At 37.4% G+C, this 26,861-nt stretch overlaps 2 protein-coding genes across 3 annotated transcripts in view; both read right to left on the reverse strand.

Moving 5' to 3' along the window:
- Positions 1 to 2,998, reverse strand: part of RASGRP3 (RAS guanyl releasing protein 3) — a 34,259-nt gene extending 31,261 nt beyond the window's left edge. The window contains exon 1 of the mRNA XM_053460685.1: positions 2,901 to 2,998. The gene's annotated coding sequence lies outside the window, so the exon portion shown is untranslated. The remainder of the gene's footprint in view (positions 1 to 2,900) is intronic.
- Positions 2,999 to 25,086: 22,088 nt separating this feature from the next.
- The window catches only part of LTBP1 (latent transforming growth factor beta binding protein 1), a 140,616-nt gene continuing 138,841 nt past the window's right edge, over positions 25,087 to 26,861 (reverse strand). For both annotated transcript variants that reach the window (XM_053458561.1, XM_053458560.1), the window contains one exon: positions 25,087 to 26,108. In XM_053458561.1, the coding sequence (XP_053314536.1) occupies positions 25,936 to 26,108 (173 nt within the window). In that variant the 3' untranslated portion in view covers positions 25,087 to 25,935. The remainder of the gene's footprint in view (positions 26,109 to 26,861) is intronic.

Raw genomic sequence — 26,861 nt, forward strand, 5'->3', positions numbered from 1 at the left:
TCTTTTGTAGTTACCTTCTAATGATAACATCAAATCTGTTATAATAATGATTCCCCTAATTGTTAAGAGGTAAAGGTATTTTAAATTGTCACCTATAATTAAGGAGTTAATTACATTGTTATAAACAAGTTATAAAAACAGTTATTGGGATGCTGATATAACATCTTTAACTTAGAACCGAATATGAAGGAGTCCACTCCACATTGTGTAACTCTTGAGAATCTTTCCATTCATCCTGTTGCTATGAAATTGGGGTAAAACTCAATTATTACAGGTCAATCCCAGGTATGACCACCAATGCTCAATAAAGGAGAACAGACTGAATTTTATAGTTGCAGAGCTAGATTCTCTAAAAAGGAAGTATCGTCCTGCAGACTCAGAGGGCATTTGTAGGCCAAATTCAAAAGGTATGGTCTTTGTGTCCAAGCTCTAATCGTTTTGGAAAATGTTTTAACCAGGCTATGCTATATTCATACTCCAACTACTTTTTTGAGTGTTTAACTCATAAAAAGAAATCTTATATGTCATAAGGTCCTTAAAAGAGAAAACACATACACGGAGATGGGTAGTGTGTACCATCAGAAGGCGCGGGCATAGGTCACTGGTAAGTGACCCTCCACTAAAAACCCCAAATCATAGACGTGCACTAGGAGGCCTTTTGGTATGGAGAGCCATTAACAAATGAAGTTGTCCACTCACAGAGCAAATTAGGTAAGTATGCCAACATCATCCCACCATAACACATGTTTTGCACAAAGCACCTCAAGGTCTAAAGCAGCCTGCATTATAATTCTAGCTTTTTCTTGAATTTTTATACCCAGAGACACTGCTCACCTCACAGAATTAATACCGAAAATACATAAGCTGTGTGATCGTACCTGGGACCTACCAGGACTGATCCCCCATAGGTCTCCTTTTCACGATGGAAGGTGGGGGTGAGTGGGACAACAGTAGGTGATAGAGATAGCTAGGCACATGGGCAGATCCAGGCCACATATACTTGAAAAAGCAGGCAGTGGGCAGAACCTGGGCAGTGAGTAGGTGGAATCTCGTACACGGAAATCAAATCGTGTCACAATGGCAGCTGATTTCTGGAGCCTCCAGCCCAATAATGTTCTCAGCTAAAGTATGTGAATGTGTGGGATCCAGTCTAGTGTGTGGCAACCAGGTATGCTAATAACTGTAAAGTTGCTATGAAGCAAGCACTGAAACTGAATTGTAAGACACATCGATTAGCCATAACTTTATGACCACCTGCCTAATATTGCGTAGGCCCCCCTTTTGCCTTCAAAACAATCCTGACCCATCAAAGCTTGGACTCCACTAGACCTCTGAATGTATTTTGTGGTATCTGGCACCAAGACGTTAGCAGCAGGCTCTTTAAGTCCTTAAAGTTAAAGTTGCAAGGTGGGCCCTCCATGAATGCATCCTGGTGCCATGTGTTCTCTAGGCAAGCAGCGCACACACACCCGGCCGTCGATGCGATGTAAAAGAAAATGTGATTCATCAGACTAGGCCACCTTCCTCCATTGCTCCATGGTCCAGTTCTGATGCTCATGCCCATTGTAGGCACTTTCGGCAGGGGACAGCCGTCAGCATGGGCATCCTAACTGGTCCGTGGCTACAGGGCCCCAAACGCAACACACTGCAATGCATTGTTTGTGCTGACACCTTTTTACCATAACAAGCTTCAGTAGCTTGTCTGTTGGATTTGACCACATGGGCCAGCCTTCGCCCCCCACGTGCATCAGTGAGCCTTGGCTGCCCATGATCGTGTCACCGGTTCAACACTTTTCCTTCCTTGGACCTCTTTTCATAGATACTGACCACTGCACACCGGGAAAACTCCACAAGAGCTCCAGTTTTGGAGATGCTCTGACCAAGTTGTGTAGCCATTACATTTGAGCCCTTGTTAAAGTCCCTCTGATCCATTTTTTTCCTGCTTCTAACATGTCTAACTTTGAGGACAAAATGTTCACTAGCTCCCTAATATATCCCATCAACTAACAGGTGCCATGATAACCAGATTATCAGTGTTATTCACTTCACCTGCCAGTGGTGATAATGTTATGGCTGATCGGTATACTGCACATACTTCCCACTGCTTTAAGTAATAAAGCAGGGGTAGCATTATATCATTTAATATAATATTATGTCATACTGTTATTGATGCATTGCATTCCCAAGCAAGTATCATATGACAAATACCATAAATACGCAGAGTGCAATAAATAGGCATTTTATAGTTTTAGATGTAACAAATTGTTCATCGAGACTTAATGCCTAATATTCTGAAACAGAAAAAAAAAATGGAGCAGCTGATAATGAAGATGACCATTAAATAGACAATAAATGGTATTTAAATATATTTGTAGGAAAAATCATAAGACTGTCCCAAGCACCGGCAGCCAGCATGAGTAACAAAAACTCATATGACTTGTTAAGAATGTACACAATGTTGAAAACTGCCTGGAGGTATAGTAAAAAATAACTTGTGGCTACACATCTTTCCTTGATTAAAAAAAACCCACAATTCATATTTTTCGACTAAAATTAAGTGGAAGAAAAGATTGTTAATTATGTCACCTATTATACAGTAGTTCACAAAATGAGATAGTTAGAAAGCAGTTGGCACGCCATGCGGTTTCTAAAAATAAATACGGGTCATGCTAAAAATACTTTGTGGTTAGTGCATTGTTACAGTAAAGTATTCTTTTTCTTTTGGTTGTAACTGTTGTTGACTGATGTGTAGCCCTACTAGTTTAACATCTAACTACACACACTAACACACACCTTAATGTTAACAAATGCAGGTAGATGCATAAACGTATGTGCTGTGACAGTCTGGAATTGAATTAAAGAACAACAAAGATAAAAAAAAAAATATCTGAGTTACTTACTGTAATTCTCGCTGCAGAGGTATTCTACAAACATCCCCATTACTTGTTCGGATGCCAAGTGCTTGTGCATGAAATGAGCAGCTGTTTCCTTTGAGCTTGTTCTGTGTCTTACCAAGTCACACGCTCCTCCTCTCATAAACCTAGCAGCACACTTAGCCAGAAGGCTTCAAATTTGAGAGATTCCTTCTCTTTTTCAAAACAAAATGTGATTTTTTTTAAGATGGAATTTTACTGGCAATTTGCAAATCACTAAAGAGGTGGATATACTCTATTTTCCAGGCTTTTTTAAAAAAAATATTATTATTATTGTTATTATTCTGTAAAAGTAAATTGAGTGTTTTATGTTTTTATTTAATATAGTTTAAAAGTTGTACATAGTATGGGCATGGGGATACCTAACAAACATTTATAAAAGATTATGAAAAACACACTTCTTCCAGTACAAACTTTTTTTTTACTTCACACCTTTCACATAGAAAGAGAAGGGGGTCTTAATCATGTGAGCTTACAATCAGATTAAAAGCAAACTGAAAATCATTTGATGTGTTATATGCAGGTATGCAGGCAAAAGTAAAATGCTAGAGATATCTCTTAGTATATCATACCCCCCAACATTTCAGGGGACCAAATCTGGACACCTGAGTTGCTGTGCGGGCCAGGAGCTAGAGAGGGGTTACGGTTAGTCCCAAAAGAGGCCAGGACCAATCCTGGGTAGAGCTGGAGGTGCGGCTGCATGCCCGCTTTAGCCACATAGCCACCTTGCCACACTAGTCAAAAGTTTGGACTGTCCCATGAAAACCAGGACTGTAAGGAGGTATAGTATATTGCAATAAGGTTTGCCCAGGTGGTTCTCCATTGCCTCCATTTTGAAAAAATGAGCGTAGTGAATAGCCTCGCCTGATCGTGTATACATTTCTCTGCGCCATTTTATAATTTTCAAGCAACACTGATAAAACAAAAACTGCAATACAGGAAACTTTTATCCAGGTATTACAGTAATGCATTTTATGGTGTATGGTTTAGGGTTGACAGATACATTAAAGAGATTGCCCTGAATACTAAGTTGTGAATACACACAGGTGTATTTTTTTGGGGGTTATTTCTCTGCCAGTAGCTTTAACATAAGATATTTTCAGTTGCACATAGTTCCTATATAATTACATACTTTAATGTGTTATGACATCACCGCCTTTTAAATATACCGGTAATAGAACGATCACTACAAACAAATTCATATTCATTTGAGCAGATTTTGTATTCTAATTTAAGATCTATTTTGGCCACAAAACTGGAAATCTCCTTTCTTAGGCAATACAAAATATTCAGTTACTGTAAAATACATTAGGGTTTTTAATATATTACTTTTAAGTTAATAATGCACACATTCATGTTTATAGCAGCGTCTGAAATTGTTCAGGGAAGTGAAGGGGAGAAAATGAATCAATTTGAAAGCTTTTGATTTTCTCGAACATATAGCTTATCTTTAAACTGCAGGAATACCACTCTTTATTCATAGCATTTTACGGACTGCACTGTACTGCTGCATGTGATTAAATTCTGTCCAGCTGACAGTCCCACAACTCCAGGTGCTTCTCTTAACGTAAATTTGGTGGAGGGAAAGAAGCCAAAATTAAAGAAATACAAAATATGGGGGTTTCCAGTTCTGTTATACACTGCATAATGCATAATATACAGTATATACAAAACAAGAAAAAAAGAATGAGAAAAACTTTAAATCTCTCTCCCTCTCGCAAATGTCAGCAAACAAGGAGGGAGCCACAATAAAAAAAAAAAAAAAACAAAGCTGAACCTCCAAATTTAGAAGCTCTAAAATTCTAAGAAGTTTGAATTTCATTTTCCGCACTCCTTCACCTTTTGACACACTTTCTCACACTCTCTATCACACTCTCTGTTAATATCGCTCTCCTTTCTTTGTCTTCTTTTCCACAGCTTCTTGTTCTCCATTTCTTCTCATTCTTCATGTTCTCCGTGTCTTCATTCTCCTTTCTTCTCTGGTGATCTGCATCGCCTGGAGATCAGCTGCATTATTCTGGCCTCCTGGAGCACTTCTGCATCAAAACGGAGCCTCTGCACGCGCCACGGGGACAACCTGTCTCCGGATTGAAGGACTGGGGGAGAGGTTGTTCCTGTGGTGCATGCCGAGGCTGCATTCTAATGTAGAAGTGCCCCAGGAGGCCAGAATAATGCAGGTGGATCCGCAGAGAAAGAGAAGCATTTCCTGCATTTTGTAGAAGAAATCTGAAGGTAGGACCTTCAGGTGTGATAGCCATGTAATTAATAAAAGGTAGTTAAACAGGAAGCAGTAGTTAAGACGGATAAAAGTTCACATCCTCATGTCCTTCTGCTGGCCTGCAATATCCATCATTTTACAGCCTCTGGATCCTCTGAATGGCATGCAAATGTATTGGAAAATGGGTGCTTTTTTTCACCCAATTACAATACATGGGCCTCCATTATATTACTCTTATCTGGGTTTCTGTTGTCAGTGCTAGTGACTTTACCTGCCATTTAATTGGTATACGAACCCTACTGGATAGAATTTGGCTTCATATAAATCACATTAGGCAGCTACATCAATCGTCAATATCAGCCCAACCAACACTCAGCTTTATTCTGATAATACTCAGCCATTGTTTTGGTTCCAGCATAGTCTGCTATATCTCTATGACATTATCCTCTGCTGGAGATTACACAGATTGAAGGAGCCTTTGGGGAATGGCTAATGTATTTGTTATGTTAGTATCACTTAAGCTTGAGCCAAAATAGTGCATCCTATCCTAAAGTGTAGTTTTGCAACACATGGTGCGAGGACAACAAAGAAATAGTTTCACAATCTTTATTCACAACATACTGTACCTACATTAGACTACATGACACCATTAACACAACCAATACAAAAGATAATCACAAATGCTAAAAATAATTTTCCAGGAATTGCAAAATTAATTTTATGCGACCTTGAGCAAGGAAATTATATGGGCAAGCTGTAATAACAGCAGGAAAATGGAAATTACAATTAATCATTACATGGTCCAAGCAATCATCAACCACACAAATACAATACTATTTCAATAAACAACATGATGTAATATGGGGACAATTGGGGACCATGGAGTTGGTGGCGTGCCGAAGCTTTTTTCTCTACAGGTAAAGAACTTATATTAAAGTACTTACAACATGCTTTAATATGCATTATTTGGTGAGGCATTTCCGTTCTAGCCCCAATAATTCTCTTTAGGAATAGCCTATCCTTCTGTCCCTAGGCACACCAAGCACAAACCCAGTCTGCTTTACAGAAATCCACACCTTTCTCCTTGTGTAGAAAATGAGAACATCATTGTCATTAAGACAGGTTACAGTTTTATGATACAATTTTAGGTGTGCAAATGATAAAATCAAAATGCTATTTTTATAGAACTGAAGCTTTTTGTGGTTTTGAAAGAGCATTTAAATAGAAACTCAGTGTTATAGTATGCTCCACTAGAATTTACCACTTTACACATTGACATTTAATATAGTGACCAGGGTGTCGCTTTAAATTGTAGTACAAAACTAACCTATATGATCTTCTCTAACTTATGCTGTATGTGAAAGCTGGAATCGTTGATATTGCTTTTACTTCTTCTTCCATCTCTAAGATTATAGACTCGTGTAAACCTGGTAGAATCTATGTCGTGTCTTAAAACATACATGGACGGATTGTACAATATCAAATATATTCCACTGAAAGATTGTTGGAAATTGATTAAAATGTGGATGAAATGTCCTATTTCTTAGCTTGGGCTATATCAGGCCAGAAACGCGAATATCTTGCAAATAAACAAATGTAATAACACAAGTGAGACTTGGGTTTTCAGTTCCCGATTTAGTTATGGTTTTATCTCAAATGTAACGGTTCCCCTTTCAGCTTTGTCTGTTCTCAGTTTGTTTTTTTTATTTGAGGAATCTTAGGTGTTCTCCCTAGCAGCCTTAACGAGTAATGCAGAGGTGGGATCTCTCATTGATTTGTAGTGTATAGCTTTGCTATCTGGTCTTAAGTCTGAGGGTGCATCGAAGGAGGTGACAGATATCAAAACAGAGATAGGCTGATCTCAAGCTTGCTTAAGATCATCTTTTGACATTCTTGAGAAGGAAGACTAATCCCTGGCCTTCTTCTACTGGGCACCTCAGCCCTTGGACTTTTATCATAACCCTTGCACCTTGCCCTGCTTTCCACCCATCCCCTTCATATACCCCACCTTATCCCAATATGCAATACCACTTCCCCATTTCCCCCAGGTGTTTTCTTGGTGTAGTTGAGACTATGAGGTTTAATGTGCTTAAAAAAAACAAAAACACACAAAAACAAAATAACATCCACACCCAACATTGGTATGGAATATGGCTTTGTCCTCGATGGTAGGAGCAGTCTGATGTACTCTTCTGTAATTGGTACAAGAGAGAAATAAAGTGTGTGGAGAACAAGAGAACCCTATCATATGGAGAACCGTCACAACCCAGATTTTACCTGATTCTTATACCTCTACACAAAATATTTAGCACTTTTTACCTAACATTTTGTGAGGTATATTTAATTTTTAATGTCCAATAAACAGCATATGACAGCATAATATGTAAAGGTTGCGTCCCTGTTAAGTAACATGTTACATTTCAACTGATATATTATGTTTGCACTCTTTGGAGGAACTGTAATCTCAGGATTCACATCTTTGATTTTGATTACAGCCCTGTTTTTTGATGTTTTATATAAAAAAAAAACTGTCCAGTAGACCTGTAGCACCAGGACCAATTTTAGTAGAGTCATACTTGTGTTTATTTCAGAATTGTGATGGGAACTCCACTGATGGATCTTGGGAAATGTAGGAAAACTTACATTTAATGACCTGGCTGTGTGGTTTTGAGAGTGCGGGAAAATAAGGATCTGAGCAACTTAAAAAAGGAATATCGGTAGTATATAAGCATGCGTATAAGAGATTTTCCCTGAACATGATACAAAGCCAATCAAAAGGATGGAGGTCCTGGAGCAGACTAGATGAGTTGTTTTCTGTGTATTTCTGTTTTTCTATGGGTTGAAAAGGCTTGACCTACTTTCTGCTTCATTTTCCATGATTTGTTCCGTAAAAATAACATTTGACTCGCCACTTAAACTTTATTGGGATCACAAATCACTATGAAAAAAGGTCAGTGTGTATCTTACACATAAAATAAAATAATAATAAAATAAAAAAGTACACACTATTAATTTGAAAGAAATGCATATTTTTGTCTTTAATGCTTCTTAAGCACACAAAATGCTATTGTGGAATGAGAAACATGTTGAACGTCACTAATCAACTTTTACTACGTGTCAACATAGTAAGTGAAAAACTAACAAACTTTCATGCTGATGTATATTTAGTATCAAGAATCACATTTGGGTTGCCATAGACTAAAAGTAAATAAAACTGGGTATCTGAGTGTAACTAAAGCAATTTATATAAATTCAGAATTTTAAAACATGATTTATATTCAACACTATTTTCTAGACTCACAACATGAATACTATATGACTAGAAAAGTAGTGGTCACAAACAGATATGTTCTTTGTGTGGCTTTTTAGCATGTCATCAAATTATTGAGCTGTGAAAAGAATCTGCATGGTCTAATGAAAATGATTAACCATCTCTGAACAATTATCAACCGTGCAGACCAGGGAACTTCTCAGAGTAGAATTCCTGCAGCTCTCCTTCTACTGTTGGAATGGCTTCAAAGGGGTGGGGCTAGACCCAGACATTCCTAAGTGGGCTGGGAACAGGAAGAGAATTGGGCGGGGAGTGGGTGTGGCCAGACACTGTTCCCGTGCCTGAAGAAAGATGAAAGTGACCTGGTTCTCACATACCCTGTGAGTCCCTAGGTATGCAACTCAGGTGTCATCTATGACATTAGTCTGCACCAAGAAAAGTGTGTAAAAAGCACTATAATTACCAAGTCAAATGCCAAAAGTGTACCTCGAATGTAGCCATAAAGCAATGTTACCTTACACTTAGAGGAGATCATACCAAGTTTGGTCAATCACACCATGTGAAATCAAGCTACAAAGATATTATAAATATTTCTGAGGATTTTCTTCAACTATGATAAATTACAAGTTGATACTCATGTTCATGTCTCCACATTAGAAAGAAACTGCAACAACATAATTTTACCAAAGTCAAGTAGAGTTGGAAAAGAAAGTCACCTGGTGTTTTTTGATATTTCAATAGTGATCTCTAAATAAACCCACCTGAAAGGACTGCAATACTATATGAGAAATCTCCAGGCACTCAGACAAAGCACCCAGAGGCATCTCAAACAGGTTGTAAAACCATCAGATTAACATTTTTGAATAGCATCAACTCCTTCTGGTCTTCTATGTGGTTGAGGCTCTTCTCTGTACAGAACATTGAGAGAGAACAGACAGAAGTCCCAGGGTGACACGGGTGTCATGTTTATTACTATTTTTTTTTGTAAACTAATGTTCAAGATAAATCTTGCCCACTAAAGCCATTTTAGTTTGGCAGTTGATCATTTTGTTATGGACAAGTTACTTGTTTGCATGGGAAATAATCATTAGGTAAAGACATTTTTCCTAGATGGTTTTTAGATGCCATCAAATCCTATGCTGATGCTTCTACTATGCATACAAAGAAAACTGTTCATTTAACATTAGTTGACGCATAGCTTTATATCCCATATAGCTAGACTGACTGGTTTCTCGTTGATTGTGCTTTACTTTTAAAAACCTTGTGGTTTACAAATACTTTAGCTGCATGTTTGGCATATTATTGACAGCTCAGTGTTTTAAAAATAGTTTTTCTAACTTCACACCACATGACATTTTATGAATAGCAAATATCTGGAGAAAGTTTCGTTTTAAGAGCAAAATGTGCCGCACATAACTTCAATATACGGTGTCGCTGAATGTCACCTTTATGCTCGAGTCCGATGCTATTGTACATACGGAGGATTCCCAAAAAAGAACAGCATGTTATGTTCCCGAAAAAAAATAAAACACTTACCAAAGTGGTACAATTTGGCAAATATATTTAAAAATGATTTGTCCTTACTGACATTAAGTTTGTATATATACTATATATATAGTGGAAAACAATCAAGGGCTATTCAACTTCGGATAAGCTGTTGCCAAGCTGTGAGTCGGTTTTGTAATTGAATACTTTTCCTGGGTTTAATGGAATGTAACCTTGGACTGCGACCTTGTTCTGCTTCGCTAGTTGAGACGCATACTGTATGTACACTAGAGGATATATAGGAGGATGTAATAGAAAATGTCAGTAGTGGTGTTAAATTTGTTCATTTATAGTAAACTATAATAGTGGGTTAAAAGGGACACTCCAGCCATCATATGCACTTATTATTATTATCTTTATATATATAGCGCCAAACATTTACACAGCGCATAATACCTGCAGAGGGAGCCCAGAGTTCTCAGGAGCATCTGGAGAGACCCTCTTAAAGACCCTCTTAAAAACGCATTGGCGCTTGTGATCTCTCTCCGTTGAGGTCACAGTCAGGGCCGGCCCAAGGCATAATGCCGCCTGGGGCGAAGTTTAAAATGCCCCCGCCATTAGCTACCCTTCCTCTCCCTCCCTCTTATCTACCCTATCCCCCCCCCTTTGTACTTACCTTGTAGCAGTCCTGCGGCGAATCTCCCTGCTCGGTCTCGGTGCCGGCTTGTAATGCTGGGCGTCAGTAATGACGTCATCTTCCGGCGCTCAACATTACAAGCCGCCACCGAGACCAAGCTAGAGGGCTCGCAGAGGAGAGAGAGGGGCGCCGAGTGGGTACTGACAACTTGGTAAGCGAAAACCACTCGCCGCCCCTCTCTCTCTTCCGCCTTAAAAAAAAGTGCCGCCTGGAGCAATTGCCCCACTCTGCTCCATGGTAGGCCGGCCCTGGTCACAGTACATCCTGGGGTGGGTTGTCTGTGTCGCTGAATGTCTCGCTATCGTTTATGCTTAGGAGGCAATTGTTGATCGCCTCTTTTTAATCAGACATCCAACTCCTTATTATATATGGCGGACATTGACGACCCAGGGAGAGGCCACACAGGGCCCCTGCTAGAGTCTTTGGTGTTGCTGAACGCCTCGACATTGAGTCATTACAGCAACACCGCATAAGCGAAGAAAGCAATCTTAGATAAGGCCCATAAGGCTACCTCACAGGACTGCTTCAGTCTGTCACAGGGAAATGCTATGGAAATTGTTGCTACCAACTGATCACAGGCAGACAATCTTCCCAATTGGAGAAGACGCGACCATTGGGCAGCTATGTAGGAGAGCAGAATAAAGGGCAAAATTGGAACTTTCCCACAAAATCCAGGACACTTGAGAGGAATGTTCGAAGTATCAATGTAGAAAGTCACTCTCTATTATATCAGAATTAAATGTAATATTGACTGATCCTTCGATTCAAGCTTCATTATATTTGAACTTACACAGTTTCGGCAAATATATTTTGGAATAACTTAGAAATGTTTTGAACTTTTTCCAAATCAATTTAGTAATAACTCCATGTGGCCAATTTATCAAGCAGTCAGATCATTAACACAGTTAGCAGTGTTCTTGTAAACATCAAATTATTCAGGCATATTTAATTATTTCATTTTATGGTTTATGTAATCGACCTCTAATCTTTAATTGAATTGATGTAGAATTATATCCTTTTTTCAGCTTCCTATACAAATGTAATCTTCCAAATATAGGCATGTTATTGTGAGCAATACGTTGTAATATACTATACATCCAGATACTGTATGTGACATTTATAAATACAGTATTTTAACAGCAATCATTGCTATTATGATTGTTATTACATGCTCAACACTCAGCAAAGGAACAAAACCTAAGGATCCAGTCAGGGAGGAAATGTTACCAAAAACCATAGTTACTCTAAACACACTTGTGTCTATAAGTGGAAGTAAAAAGAGACAAAATAAGTGGTCCTAAATCATTATATGATAAAGTCCAAAATGTTCATTTTTTTTTTTAAGAATAGGGACATACTGCGCAAAAGTATATTTGAAACCATTTTTAAAGTATATTTGAGGAACAAATTTGTTATGAATATAAGAGACATGAAAACCCACAGTTCTTAATCTCACTGTGGCCCATGACATTGTGTAGTCAGTTGGGACTCTCTGGGAGAATCCAAATAATTGCTAAATAATATTTTAAGTATGAAATTAACCATTTTGAAAAAAAAACAAAAAACAGATGATAAACATGCACATAAACTTGTAGCACTCCTAAAAACATTAGAGCTAAAAATTTGGAAAATAATTTGATAAACAGTATGCAAAACAGAGATACACATTTGCAAAACATTTGTTAACCAATGATTAAATTTATAGTCCTAATAACCCTTTAATGCCCCAAATATTTTTTGCAACATTTATAGGTCAAATTATGCAAATATCGTTTGTCATAAAGTAGGAATGCCTGGTTAACAAACAGATCAACTGAATATCATATGCAAACCCTGTATTGTGTGTATAGATCAAATGAGAACCGCAGAGAAACAGAGATCAACTGAATATCAAATGCAAACCTTGCATTGTGTCTATAGATCAATTGAGACCCACATGAAAACACAGAGATCAACTGAGTAACACGCAATGCATTCTGGGTAAAGATCAATTGAGAACCACATGAAAACACAGAGATCAACTGAGTATTATGTACAAACCCTGTTTGTGATTATACATCAACTGAGAATGCCTATAACATTTTTAATAAATATCCTAACAATTTACAATTAAACCTAAAACATTGTATGAATAAGGTTATAGTGCTTAGAGAGGTTGTGTATATGTCCATGTAATTATGATTAGGTGTATGGCATTGGAATGGCTGTATATGTATGTATGAGCAAGTGTATGTTGTTGGAGTGGGTGTGTGTGTACGTGTATGTATGTTTAAGGTGTTGGCTTATGTGTGTGTGTGCTTATGTATATATGTAAGTGTAGAGCTGCCGCTGGCCATTATCACACATAACTCATATGTCATATCCCCTAACCACCGTCATATCTCTCACCATTATCATCATCATCAACATATCATCATTCATATTCATCCCCTATCATTATCACCCCATATTGTACCAAAATCATACCCCTCCATCTCTATACCCAGCATTATAGTCGGTCAGTCTGCCTGTCAGTCTGCCTTCCGGTCTGCAGTGGAGTCTTGTTCTGGATAGGAGATCTGTGCCTCAATTCCTTCCCCTTATCCTCTTTTTTCTCCCCATTACTGTACATCAGTCTGACCCTGACTGCAGAGGTAAAAGGTGTTGGGCTTCCCTGTGCTTTCCAGGTTCTACCTGTCCCCTTCCAGTTTTTGCATGTTTTTTCCCACAAAGTATTTTTTTTTATTGATTCTTTATAATGTGGCAAATCTCCTAAGTGCCTGTCTTCAAAACCCAAATTCCTCTCCCCTGTCCTGATGTCAAGCTCACAATTTTTACCAGACATCAATGCATCCCAGTGTTCTACAAGTCATGTAAAATAACACTTGATGATGTAATGCCACTAGTGCCGCTTCCCCTAAAAGCATCCATCTTTGGTGATTTGAAATGTTTGGAGGTATGAAATAACATTAATATATCTCTAATCCATAAAAAGCCCTAAATGCCTAATATCCCTCGAGATATGTATCTATTATTCCGAGAAAGGTTGTGGACCCTTAAGTAATTTTTATGTGTTTTTTTTTTTTTGACAAGACCACTACAGTTGCCCCTCTGATCTATAACCTATATCAGAACTTAAGTCAAAATTACACAGTAGGCATGAATTAGAGGTTTTCAGTATGAAAAGTTTTTATAAACTTAGCTTTGTGACTAATGAACTAATGTAAATTATCATATAAATTGTGATTGACAATTTCCTTTGAAAAACCTGGCTAGATTTTAAGAGCACAAATGAGGCTTCATAGTCTCTATTTACTTTAATGTATTTCATTATTTAAACCTGATCATAAACAATTGGACATGACTTGGCCACATGAGACTACAGCTTGATTTATAAAACTAAATATATTCTCCATAATGTAATGTGCCTTCCTAATTTAACAACTGAAACAAAACAATATGTCCAAGTAAGTGCAAACAATGTTTTTTATAATATCTTGAAAACCTTTTTTTTTGTATAAGACCTTTACAGACAGTTATCTATTTGAAATTCCTTGATCTGAATTTAGAAAGCCATGTGCTTCTTTGTCAGTAACACTGATTATAAATTAGCTTTATAAATAAGTTTTATTAGCAGCTACCACAAGGTGTTTCTTTCCATAGTGCGAAAACACGTTCTAAGTGTCCTCTACGAAGCGTGTGAACTCACGCTGCACAGAAGAGCCATCAAGATTAAATATATATATTTTTATTATTTTTTTTAAAAAACATATTTTTTTTCTGACCTTGTTTTCTTTTCCCACAGTCATTTTTCTTCCTTTTTCCAGATTTCTGATATTTTCCACACAAAAAAAACTCCTTATGATTTTTTGGTTGTAATAGTCGTAGCCTTTCAGTTGTCAGAATGTCCTGCACCCTCCTCGTAAGTTAAAAGACAGTATGAAGGTAGTTGCTGTAATACTCTGGATGTCTTGGCTGAGTAGCAGGCACACTTCCTTCTATTCTTTAAGTAACTTTTCCTGCCTCCAGTGGTGCTTTTTTTTTTTCTTAATTTTACTATAAATAGGCCTGACAGCCCCAGCTCAGCCAATAGAAGTAAGTAACCCTGGCAGGAAGTGTGCTACACAAAAAAAAGGTATAATTATTTTTTTTTCGGTAACAATACAAAACAGTAAATGCACATATCCTTTTACTCAGTGTGATCAAAAAGACGATTTGAAAGTGTAGGCATTGTTCAAACTGCGTGACGCACCTCGGGAACAAAATTAATTTCATATTGAAGTCTAGTCTTTGTTTCCTCGGAACTGCTACAAAAAAATGAATTCACCTAGAGACTTATTGTAAGGAAATGTCAAGAGAGAAAGAGATTTTCGGAGTTATGCCACTGAGGATTTTCTTAATCCCTGCCGATTTTTCTCTCTGAATTTTTGTCACCCTGTAAGGGCTGCTATCGTTCACCAGTTTAGAACCCTAGGTCGATGATAAGGCCGGCCTCGTCTCTCTATTATATCATGTCACCCCTTTCTGTCTCTTCCCCCCCACCCAATATCATATCAGCCTTCCTTTGCCCACGACCTACAATTATTTTACTCCTTTTGTCCCTTCCAAAAGCCAAAACACCCCTGGCCACCCGTGCTGACATACTCTTAACCTACCGGGTCCAGACATGCTCACCCCAACAACCCACGGCAGACATAAATCAAGAAAATTATCTAAAAAAAAAAGAGGCTCTGAGGCTTAGATTTAACACTAGGAAGTTTTACTTCCTGAGAAAGTGTTAGATGAGTAGAACAACCTCCCAGCAGACGTGGTAGAGGTTAATACAGTAAGGGAATTTACATCTCGGTTATTTACCCCTTTTTCAAGACTCCTGAAAACAGGTGCGTATTATGCCCAAATACAGATTTCTTGATGCTGCATGAGAGCGATTGTGCAGTATTAACCCCTTGAATGCCATGATCATGATGATGCAATTGTGGCATTAAAGGTGTTAACGATTGTGTCTTTAGTCCCGCCCAGGCTTGTGGTGACCAAGTCATACTCAATCTTGTGCTCCCATCTGATCACTGAGTAATGGAATTTCAGGTCATTGATTATTGACCAAATTCACTGATCAGTTTCAGTGGCCTAAACTAAGTGATCTGGTTACATACTTTTTATTTTGCAATAGTTATTTTATTTTTTAACACATTTTAAACTAATACATTACTATTGGATCAATGATTAATGACTCGTTAGGTCAATGATCATTCATTCGCTGATCATCCCCCAGTGACCTAATCTGGTGTGTATGCGTAATATACATATAATTCCTTCTTTCCAATGAATTTGTGTGCAAAATTATACCGGCGTATTTAAAGTTGTGTATATGGTAAACATGCATTGGATAGGCATATGGCAATCCTGAATTTAAGAAGAAACCAAGGACTGTTTAAGGTTTGAGTCTGGGAAAAAACAGACAGACTAGATTAGGCCAAATGGTCTATAATCTGCCATCAAATCCTATGTTTCTATGTAGCCCCAAACGCATGCACATTGCAGTACACTTACACTCTTAAATCACAGATTTAAATACCGGTTCCCCGAATTCCTGACAGGTCCCTCAAAGCCATTTGCCTCACTATATTTTATGCCTGGATGTAACAACTCTTCCTAGCATGCAATATCTGAGACCGAAATCTAATCTAAACGGCCGCTGGGTGCTGATGCCGCCGGCCGGCGCTACTTTAATACTTTTTTAAAAAAATTAATATGGCAAGCCGGATCGGCTATTAAATGAAAAAAAAAATAGTATTAAAGCAGCGCCGGCCGGCGGTATCAGCACCCAGCGGCCGTTTAGATTATTATTTATTTTTAATATGGCAAGCCGATCCGGCATATTAAATAAATAAAAAAGAGGATTAAAGTAGCTCTGGCCGGTGGCATCAGCAGTCTGATGGCCGCATAGTGATGAGAGCAGCGTGAGGGGTGAAAGGTGAGTACGAGGGGGCGGAGCCACTTCACTTGACTTGCCCCCCAGGCCTTAGGCTGCCAGCCCTCCCCTGTCTGAGACAGAGAATGAAAATGATTGCATTGTTTGGACAGAACACCACGTCACGGGACAAGTTCACCGCTTTGCATTACAGACCCCCAGATAAATCGGGACATTGGGAATACTTTTACCACTTTCTTCTCCTCTTCACCCTTCACTCATACTGTCACCATTTGCCTATAAATCCGTCATCTATTTTATTAACTTCACTAGCAGAGATCATAACAAAAAGGTGGGATGAGATGGTGTGAAGGAAAGGACATGTGCATAATAGAGACTTTGTTAGCAAAAATCTGTTTTTATAATAAGGTGACCACATGATTGAAACTTTTCTCCCTGTTTTCTGCTTGTCTCCTTAAGTGTTACAAATTGTTTTTGAAAGGTGACTTTTTAAATGTCATTAAATAGTCAAAAAATAGTGTTAAACAATCATTGTAATGGATATGGTTTTGGTTTTGAGATGATCTATATCATACAGGCAACACTACAATACAGATTCTACTGAGGATATTGGGAGTTAGTTGCTTGGTAATAATGGCTGATTATAGCTAATTGCCTCTAATATTTTGTTATGTCCTCTATCTCTCTGTCCTTCTCTGTTTACCGTTTTATCTAGGCACAAGGTTAGGTAATCCCCATTGATGTCCTGAAGCTTTGTTTTGTCTTTTCCTGTTAACTTATTTGTTATCATGGATTGTAAAGGAAGAAGAAGATATTATCTGGCATTCAAATTAGGAAACAGACCGAGCAGAAGAATCATGGCTGGAAACGTCATCCCATTCGAAGTAAAAAAAAAAAGGAAAACAAAATGCTTCCAGTGTCTTCAGATGCGCACATTACATCATCTCATCTATTCAACGCCTTTCTTTTTGCTTTTACCGACCGTAATGACTTAAGAAACCATGAGTATTAATTATGAATATTGCATAACCTGCATATTTATCTGTATAGGTGTGAATTTTCAAATATAAAACACATTATTTACACTCACAATCTTTACAACAGGCTCTTTACATTATCTTAAAGGAGAACTCACGACATTTTTTTTATAACTAGTATCAGGTTAAAAACTATTTTAGAAATTATTGTGTAATAATTTCAGGCAGCTGCATATTAGTTTTTTGAATGCGTTCTAGCTCTGTTATCGTAGCTCAACCTACTAGATAAATCCCCTGACTTCTTCTGCCTTTTGTAAGTGATAGAATGTTTCAGTGTTAATCATGACTTATGAAAGTCTATGGAGAAATGAACTTCATTAGTCTTGCCATTAGCTGCGTGGAGTTTGAGCAAGGGAGAACACCCAAAATATTATGACTGATGTCAATGGCAGCCCCCAGGTCTGCAGATAAAGGACGTTTACTGGAACAAAATAACATAAAACCGGGTTTGTCAATGCAAATTTACGTTATCATATACAGCATTGCATTTTATGTTCAAGGAGAAAAAAATATTTTTCCATGGGCCTTCCCCTTTAATTCACCTATGCTACTATTACACCCCGAGCAGAAATTCAGTACGTTTCAGTATGTAAGCAAAAACAGTCATACTGCTAACCAAAAAAATACCTCCAACTATAGGCCAGGGTATCCATTTACAACTCAGTTTCATATAAGTACATTCCTAGAGTCATTGTTGGTTGAAATAATGGTTGAATTCTCCTCAGAAAGAGTTTTCCTTTATTTAGATCATGCGCATAATCGAGACAAGGCACACAACAAACAAAAGTCGAAGCATTGTCTGATTACATGTTTGGATTACATGGTTTATATAACCTCTTATCTACTTCTAATAGCATGCATCATTCTGATTGGTTAGTTTTCAAGCAGGTTACGCCACTTAAGCTGCATAATTAAGAATGGCCTATACTTGACCCTTTGCATATATATATATATAGAATAACATAGAGTAGATGTGTTGGCGCGAACTCGTGCATATATCATAGACTAGACATCTTCTACTTTCTTATGTCTTTGTCAGCAATAATATTTACGATAACATAAGCATTTTTCTAACAGTCATAGCGTTAAAATCTGAAGAGAGAGAGAAAATGTTGGGTTCCAGCAGAAGAATGGATATTCCACCGAGATGGCCAGTTGCCAGGGCATTATATGTGGTGTGAATCGGGGCATCTTAGCACCACTTTTTATAGAATAGAAATTTAGGCTTAAACAAATAAACGTCCTGGTCAATGCTGGAAGTAAATGAAATATTTGATCTCCGCATATTGTACTACTCCTGCATGGCTACATCAATACGACCGTAGACTCAGAAATGTGGTGGCTAACATGAACCATTTTATGGACTTAACAGGTTCTCAAACATTTTTTTTAAATGTTAACAAACTCTAGATCTAAAACATGATTCTCTCTCAATGAGCATTATGTGATATGACCTCAATGATTATTTTTACTCAGCAACATCAGCAAGTATGCAGTAAAACTTGACTGGGGCATAATTTTTTTTTTAATTATCCTAACAAATTACAGAACTTGGCTGAAATAAAAGAACATGTTATTTTAAAATATATATATATATAATTGTATGGTTTTATGGACACTCCTGGGCCACAAGCTTTACACTGATAATTAGCAGATTTATTAAGTAAGATGTTGAGTCAAGAAGCTTGCAAGACCTTTGCTTTGTTACAAAGAACTATGTGAGGCTCCATCTTACCTATGAACCTTGGTCTACTAAAAGACACACACTTCTTTGGAGCATCTTCTATAGAAGAGACATGGTAACATCGGGGGTTTTTTGCCTTCTTTTGGATCAACAGCAACAAATTAACAGAGAGATTAACGGAGAAGAAGTAATTTCTTTGTAAAAAGAAAAAAAAAAAAAAAATTGTGAAGGAATGATATCATCAGGTTTATTGTTCCGGTTTCTAAATAATTTATATTATTGCTGTTACAATTTTAAAAGGGACCTCCAACAAGCCAAATGTCTTTCCTTCTTTCTTTTCATTATCGTGGCTTTGGTCAATCTTGTGCAATCATAAAATGCATCAACCATATTTTCTGTTCCCTTATCTTGCTGTCATGACATTATTTATTCCTATATTACAGCATATCGGGTATCTCTTGAACGCACTATCTTAATTTGGCTTAACCTAATATGACCACCTAACAATTTCATGTATTGTAACTTCAGAATGTTTTATATATGGTTTATATTTACTTTACTTTCTCTCCATGTTTTATGATCTGACATCAAATAAGTGATGTTGCTAGTAGATATTTATCAGTGAATATTTTGTTTAGTTCAAAAATCACATTAAATAACTCTATAGCATAGTGCATAACATGTATATTTATTCTACCATGTATATTCTTAGCAATACCATAACTTGTCCAGAGGTATCCAGCTGAATTTAGTTGTCTACTATGGGCTGTAATACTTACTATGATAATGTAATATCCATACACTGAAAAATATGAAAGATACTTTTTAAAAATCTGTGCTGTACATCTGGTCTTCAACCTGTGGCCTCTAATTAAATTATTTGTTCACGATTCTAGTCCACAAGTTAATTGGCCTGTTCCTATTAATATAGATAGCACACTTGTAGAAATACCATTTTTTTCATGATGTTCTATTTATTGCCAGTGTCAGTCCATTGTGCACGGCAGAATATTTTGGCGCTACATAAATCAATAATAATAATAATCTTATAGTAATAGTTAACTATAGTTAGACAGATAGAAGGAAACTAATAGTAACGGTAACTATAAAATGATCAAATGTACAGTAACTATTGTGCCCAACACACTTACAGCATTCATCACGAGACAAATAGTATTACAATAGGTAATGCCTGAATCAAAAACGAAAATAATTGATAATGTTGCGTATGTGGAGAGGTTAGGAGATGAAGGTAAATTTGACAAGGGACTAAAATACTATTAAAATGTCTCCAGGTGGTTTTATACAATGAACCAAAATGATCATTTCTTCTCTCAAATATCTGGATATATTTGAAATTTTAGTGACAACCAGGACAGATGTTAATTGACTGACTTCCTGTTGTCCTTTTTCCGTTTCCTGTTTGATGCTGATAATGCTGCCTGCGTTTACTCTTTGATAGAAGTGAAACGTGTTCTTACAAACACCATTATATTTCTTTCTAAAACGGCCTCGTGCGATCCATGTGTGTGCTAAAAATAGAATCAATGAAACTGCCAGGACACCACTTTAAACATGTAGAAAATCATTAAGAAAACAAAGTATGAATCAGTGGATCAATACTATTATATCTTCTTTTTAGAAGCTAGGTTAGGCGGATTGTTGATTCTGGAACAGCTTCAGCTAAAAGAAATCCACATCTAGACTATACGTCACTACTAATAAGTAAACCGTATTGTGACGGAACCCTCCATCACTGGGACCACTGTAAAGACTTCTGTGGCTACCCCCAGCAGTATATCATGTCATCACTTGCTGAGGGGATTATCGCCAGCAGACAGCCAGGATCTGCAACCAGGTAGTGACCGCCATTGTTTTAATTTAATATCAGACCCCCCCACCCCATGGTGCATTATTATGTTGTCCCCTTCCCCCCAGTTCCACTACTACAGACATTTACCCGGCCATCCCTGGAACTGATTTTGGCCAGTAATAGATAGTGGAGGTTGGGACCCTATTGTACTGTTAATCCCGTTACTGACCCCTGTTGCCTCTGGGAGGCAGATTAAGGGGGCGGTTTGTATCCCAATATCTTGTTTTTTATGTTAATGTGTGTTTTGCTGGATATATCCAGCCCTGTGTGTCCAAAATAAATCAGTCTACGTTTGGTTTTACCCTACACTGAGTCTCGGCTAGTGAACCGGGGAAAGTGTGGTGTCCCAGGCTAAGGGAGCACAAGACAGCGGAGGTAGTCGGTCGGACTAGCTAGCTCCGTGACACAGAGTACCATTTTTTTATTTCTTGTGTATTTGTTATTTATGGTATTTTAAATATTATGCACATTGTAAATCGTTTATTATACATAAATATAACATTAAAATAGTGTCAGGCATCACCCAGAGTTCCACAGACCGCAAGGCGCGGCCGCCCCCTTTAAGAGGCCTGGCTGGACTTAAACTCACTGTCATCACCTAGTTCTGGTATGGACTGATCCCCGCCTCTCTCACCTGGCCTCGTCATCAGGCTTTATATGATCAGCCTCACCTCCAGCCCAGTATCTGGTTGTTGTTTTTGCTTCTATGATTATATTAGAATGATGATTATAGGCCTTATTTCCTGGACTTTGACCTCTGCTTTGATACACCGTTTGTGAACCCTGTCTGCCGGCCCAGACCTCTGCTTATGTCTGACTCTGCTCCGGGATATCCCCTGTCTGTACCGCGTAGCTGTTTTGCCCCCGTGCACACTCTCACCGCTCTAGTTATCTCTCCATACTGTCACTCTAAGTAGTGTTATTTTGCAAGGGTGTGCGCCATCTCCTGCAACCGGGCTCCAACTCCTGGTAAGTCCTGACAAATAGAATTTCTAAAGAAAGAATATCGTGAACAATGTGGTTTACCTAACATTTTAAAATCTAAAATGATAGATGATCATGCTCCTGAATCACATAGGCAGAGCAATGCATTCATCACTGGACAGCTCTTTGACCTATAATTTCAACACTTTAGCCCGGGGCTGGCTTAACTGTGGAGCAATTGCTCCAGGGCCCCAGCACCCCAGTGAGGTGTCTATACTTCTCAGTATTTACTGGATGTGGTAAGTACCATGGCCCAAAGCTCCTTCACTTACATTGTGTGTCAGGAAGTAATGCCCTTTTCGTGCGTGAAGCACAGTGAGGAAACTACAGGCTGCATCCTGAACATACCGTAGCCTGTAGATCCCTCACTGTGCCACACGCATGGAAATGATGCCCCTTCACAGAGTGCAGAGCTTTGAAGGAATATGAAGGACATCCAGTACCTTGAAGGAGGAAGAGCAAAAGTTCCGCTCTTGGTCAAATTGCTCCAGCGCCCCAAGTGCTTTAATCTGGCCTTGTTTTAGCCCAACACTGGTCTCCCTACCACCTTCCAGAATGGTACATAACTGAGTGGTAGTGCATCTAGCATGCAGAGATGAAGGTCTTGTGTTTGTCGGGTCCCGACACAAATTAAGAATGAGACAAAAGTTCGCACAATTAAAGAATAATTTCTCAGAAGGGTTTGGAAATTGACTAGTACAACAAATTATGTTTCTAACAGCATTTAAAGTGTTAAATTCTGTAGAGTAGCACCTTTAATTGTTAAAAGAGAAAAAAAGGTAAAAATAAAAAAAAAATAAAAACAATATAATATACTAAATGAGAGTAACTCACAAAATACTTGTACTGTACTTTTATTTTGTGAAAATCCAAAGTACGTAACTTAGAATTTCCTGGATAAGCATTGTCTGAGGCCACCTTTGTTAACCTTACAAAAGACAATGCATCCTGAGCTAACTTCATTCTAATTTTAGGCTCGTCTCATTTCACATTAAGCCACCCGTCCTGGCAGAAACGTTCAGATAAAGTTTATTTTGTCTTTTTTTAGACTGTACGTTTTTATTAAGAGCGCGTTCTGTTGAATTTTGGTATTTTCAGCAGATCACTGACATCTTGTGACACCATACTGTGGAGCAAATGATTGCACTTTAATTCTGTATTCTTGAATTGATGTTAAGGTAACCACCTCTGACCTAGCATTTCCGTCACATATTGGACTAAAACAGTAAAAGTGTGTTCTGTATTTGCCCCACAAAAATAAAGAAAATATGATTTTGTGAACTAAAGTTGACTTGGGTAACTAGAGGAGGGGCACAGGAAAATAAGGGGATATTTTTTTATTATTTAGTTGACTTTACACTCAACTTCACGATAATCATGAAATATACAAACACTGTAAAAATACTATGAAGTGTAACTTTCTAGGTAATGTCAAAATGTTCTTGATAGTTAAAACCTTGATATTACAGATCAAGGAACAGGGAAGTTTCATATTTCATAAGAGTTAAAAAGTTATAAAAATATTTAATGTTATGCTGCCACCTAATGTTGCCTGAAGAAACTGCAATCTTCCTATAGTTAAAGGGACACTCCAGCCATCATTTTTATGCATAGTATAGCCGGGTGGTCCCTTAAATTTTTATGATGTTACTTTTAAAAATGCATTTGATCATTTTGCCACCCCCAGCTATTTTACAGGAGATATGTTTGACTCCTGGTCAACTCCAGAACTGGCTCGGCAAAAGATGCAGTGCACTAAGTGTTCCCATTGATTTCAATGGGAATTCTTCACTGCCATTGATTGACTGCTTCAAGCAGCCAATCAGTGGCAAGAATATTGTATGACAGTGGAGGAGGGGGCAGGTACACAGGTAAGAATTTCATTTTTGTTTTGAAGAACTCATATTAAAGTATCCATAGAGTATACCTACATTCAACTATTTTTTGGAAGTGCATCTGATAATTGTCTTAATCTTATATTTCAATGACATTTGGTATTTTTGTTATGTTTGATCTTTCAGTATCCCCTAAAACAAAATTTCTAAGAATTATTTTCGAAATTAGTCTGTCTGCACTTTAATACCAAATAATACTTCTACACTATGTGTATATATATATATATATATATAAATATATATAAATTGATTATTTTTTTCTTTGTAATCTACAGTTAACAGTTAAATAAGCAATGATGCAATGATGCAATTCTGAGTTGGGTTAACCATTGGATTTACGGAACACTTGCACAGTTGGTTGCACTGTCAAAGAGCTACCATAAACTGAGGAAACAAAACAGTAGTGGGTGTCAGCAAGAAGGGGCACCTGCCCAGTAAAAGAACTGATAGGGTCTCCCTTTGGTCAGGAATACACATTTAGGAGGGCCCTGCAGGATCTACCCACTATCAGTGTCACTTCTGTCCTGTTGGAGACCCTTTTGGGTGCTCTGATGCAAATGTTATGCCCCTCGGGAATTTTTTGAAGCGTTTGAATGAAGCGTTTGACTTACGATCCAATGTATGTACATTATATGACCAAAAGTATGTGGACACTTGACCATCACACCTATATAAGCTTGTTGGACATCTCATTATTTTGGAGTGCCCCCCTTGCTGCTATAACAGCCCCCCCCCAAAAAAAATGATGGGCTTCCATTCTAGCAACAAAGTCACTTTAGGTAAGAACCATGTTTGTGTCTTGTTTGAATCGGTCATGTTTAGCCACAACCCATGATTCTAGCAACATAGGTCAGACACATCCTATAATGACAGCTATGGACTTATGGTTATGAATTATGTTTATATGTTTTAATTAAAATCCAAATTCACATTTACATATAACAAAAACAGCATTGTCTAAAAAAACATACAAATCTGTTTTTAGTTGATTTTACCAACTGACTTAATAACTAATGTATATATTTGCTGGAAACGATATTTAGGAAACTGAGTTGAATGAATAGGGTTTAATTATATCCACTATATCAAGAAAATAAATAATAATAAAATGTTCTTTTATTTTGGAGGTTTAATATACAGCTTTAAATTGTTACGAAATTCAAAAATAATTTTTTGTTTCATGTTCAATTTACACATTAATATGTGGACAGGGAAATGTGTCTCATTTAATGTACATGAAGGGATGCAAAGGCTCTCTAGCAGCTTTGAAACTTGACAAGAAATGTTACAAAGAGTTTAAGTGCAGTAAAAGGCAAAGACAGAGTAAAAAATATATAATAATAATAATAATAAAAAAAATTTCAAAACAGTTTTCCAGCCAAGACATACAAAAAAGTTGGAGAAAGGGGAGGTCTGCTCCACAGGGCAAACAAAAGTTTATAAGTCACTGAAAAAATATTTAAAAGAATAGAATAACCATGTGAAAGAGTTCTTAAGAAATTGCCCTACAAAATTTTGCACCAAAAAAAAATGCAATTTGCTCTTATCTTGAATTACAAGGTATCCAACGTGCTGCATCGTCAAAAAGTGTTATAAAAATGCTCCCGCCGATATTTAAATGCCAAGTTAATTAAGCGATAGGTACAAAATAATAATAATAATCAGTTTACGATAACATCAATGCTTTTTCCAACAAATTTAGGTAATATCAGACTATATATACTTGGGTGGTTTCTTCCGTACGGAAAATGTGTCCATTTGGTCTGTATTTTATTGAAAATGATGTAGAGTAGCTCAACTATCAAGTTCTGCTTCCAGATGCTAGCGTTAATGCTATTTCCCATAATTCCATTACTTCGGGTTCTGATCCATCTGAAGTAACTCACACGTCTCGTTTACTTTATACAGTGCAGGGTATATGGGCTTTGAAATTGGTTAAGCGTCCGTTTATTCCAATTCACTTTGGTCTTTGTCTGAGTTCAGTGCTGTGCAGTAGTTTGGCTTATCTGATGGTACGTAGCCTGGCAGGCAGACACATTTGTATGACCCTTCTGTGTTGATACACTTGGCATTCTTGCAGAGAGACATTCTGCTGTTCAACTCGTTGCATTCGTTGACATCTGGAAAAAAAAAGAAGGTGAAAAAAATGATCAGTTACCCATCACAATTATTTTATTTCCACAAATCCTAAAGCAACATAATAAATATATTTTATTGAGTTTTCAGATTCTTACATTAAGATTTGCAATATAATACCATATACCTTTAGATTTTACTAAAGAATTTAGGATCATGCACATACTTCACATGAATATATCCATCACCACAGAAATATAGCCTATAGTTTACATGGTGGTCCTTGATAAATTACAGTTTAAACTAAGTATTTCGCCTTTGTTTCCATACCCAAAATATTTCCAGAAATATAATACTAGTTGGGTCGGACAATGCTTTATTCATAACATGTTCCATTCAAAAAAAATAATGGGTGCATATTAATGATCATGTATGATTCTTAGTAAGTAAGAGACCGGGACGCAGCAGGAAATGGATTCAGAAAGACAATATGAAGAAGATGAGAAAGGATAGGATTGGATTAAACAGCAGAACATAAAAAAAGAGAGAAATCGGTTTGGGGAAAGTTTTTTTTACATATTAATTCCTGCAAGCTAGCAAAGGTTTTTCCCATTAGTACACATTGTGCCAGATTAATATTAATAATAGGTGCTAACATTATTCTGGTGGTTCATATTACTTGACATAATCTCCTTAGATGTAAAGATGTATTAAAAGGTGTGGGTAAACATGCTAAGGTACACTTTGACCCAAAGCATTTGGGTCTTCATCAGGGCATAAAAAAAAACAAAAAAAAA

Source organism: Spea bombifrons, chromosome 3 (assembly GCF_027358695.1).
Source record: "Spea bombifrons isolate aSpeBom1 chromosome 3, aSpeBom1.2.pri, whole genome shotgun sequence".
In the NCBI taxonomy this organism is placed as follows: Eukaryota; Metazoa; Chordata; class Amphibia; order Anura; family Pelobatidae; genus Spea; species Spea bombifrons.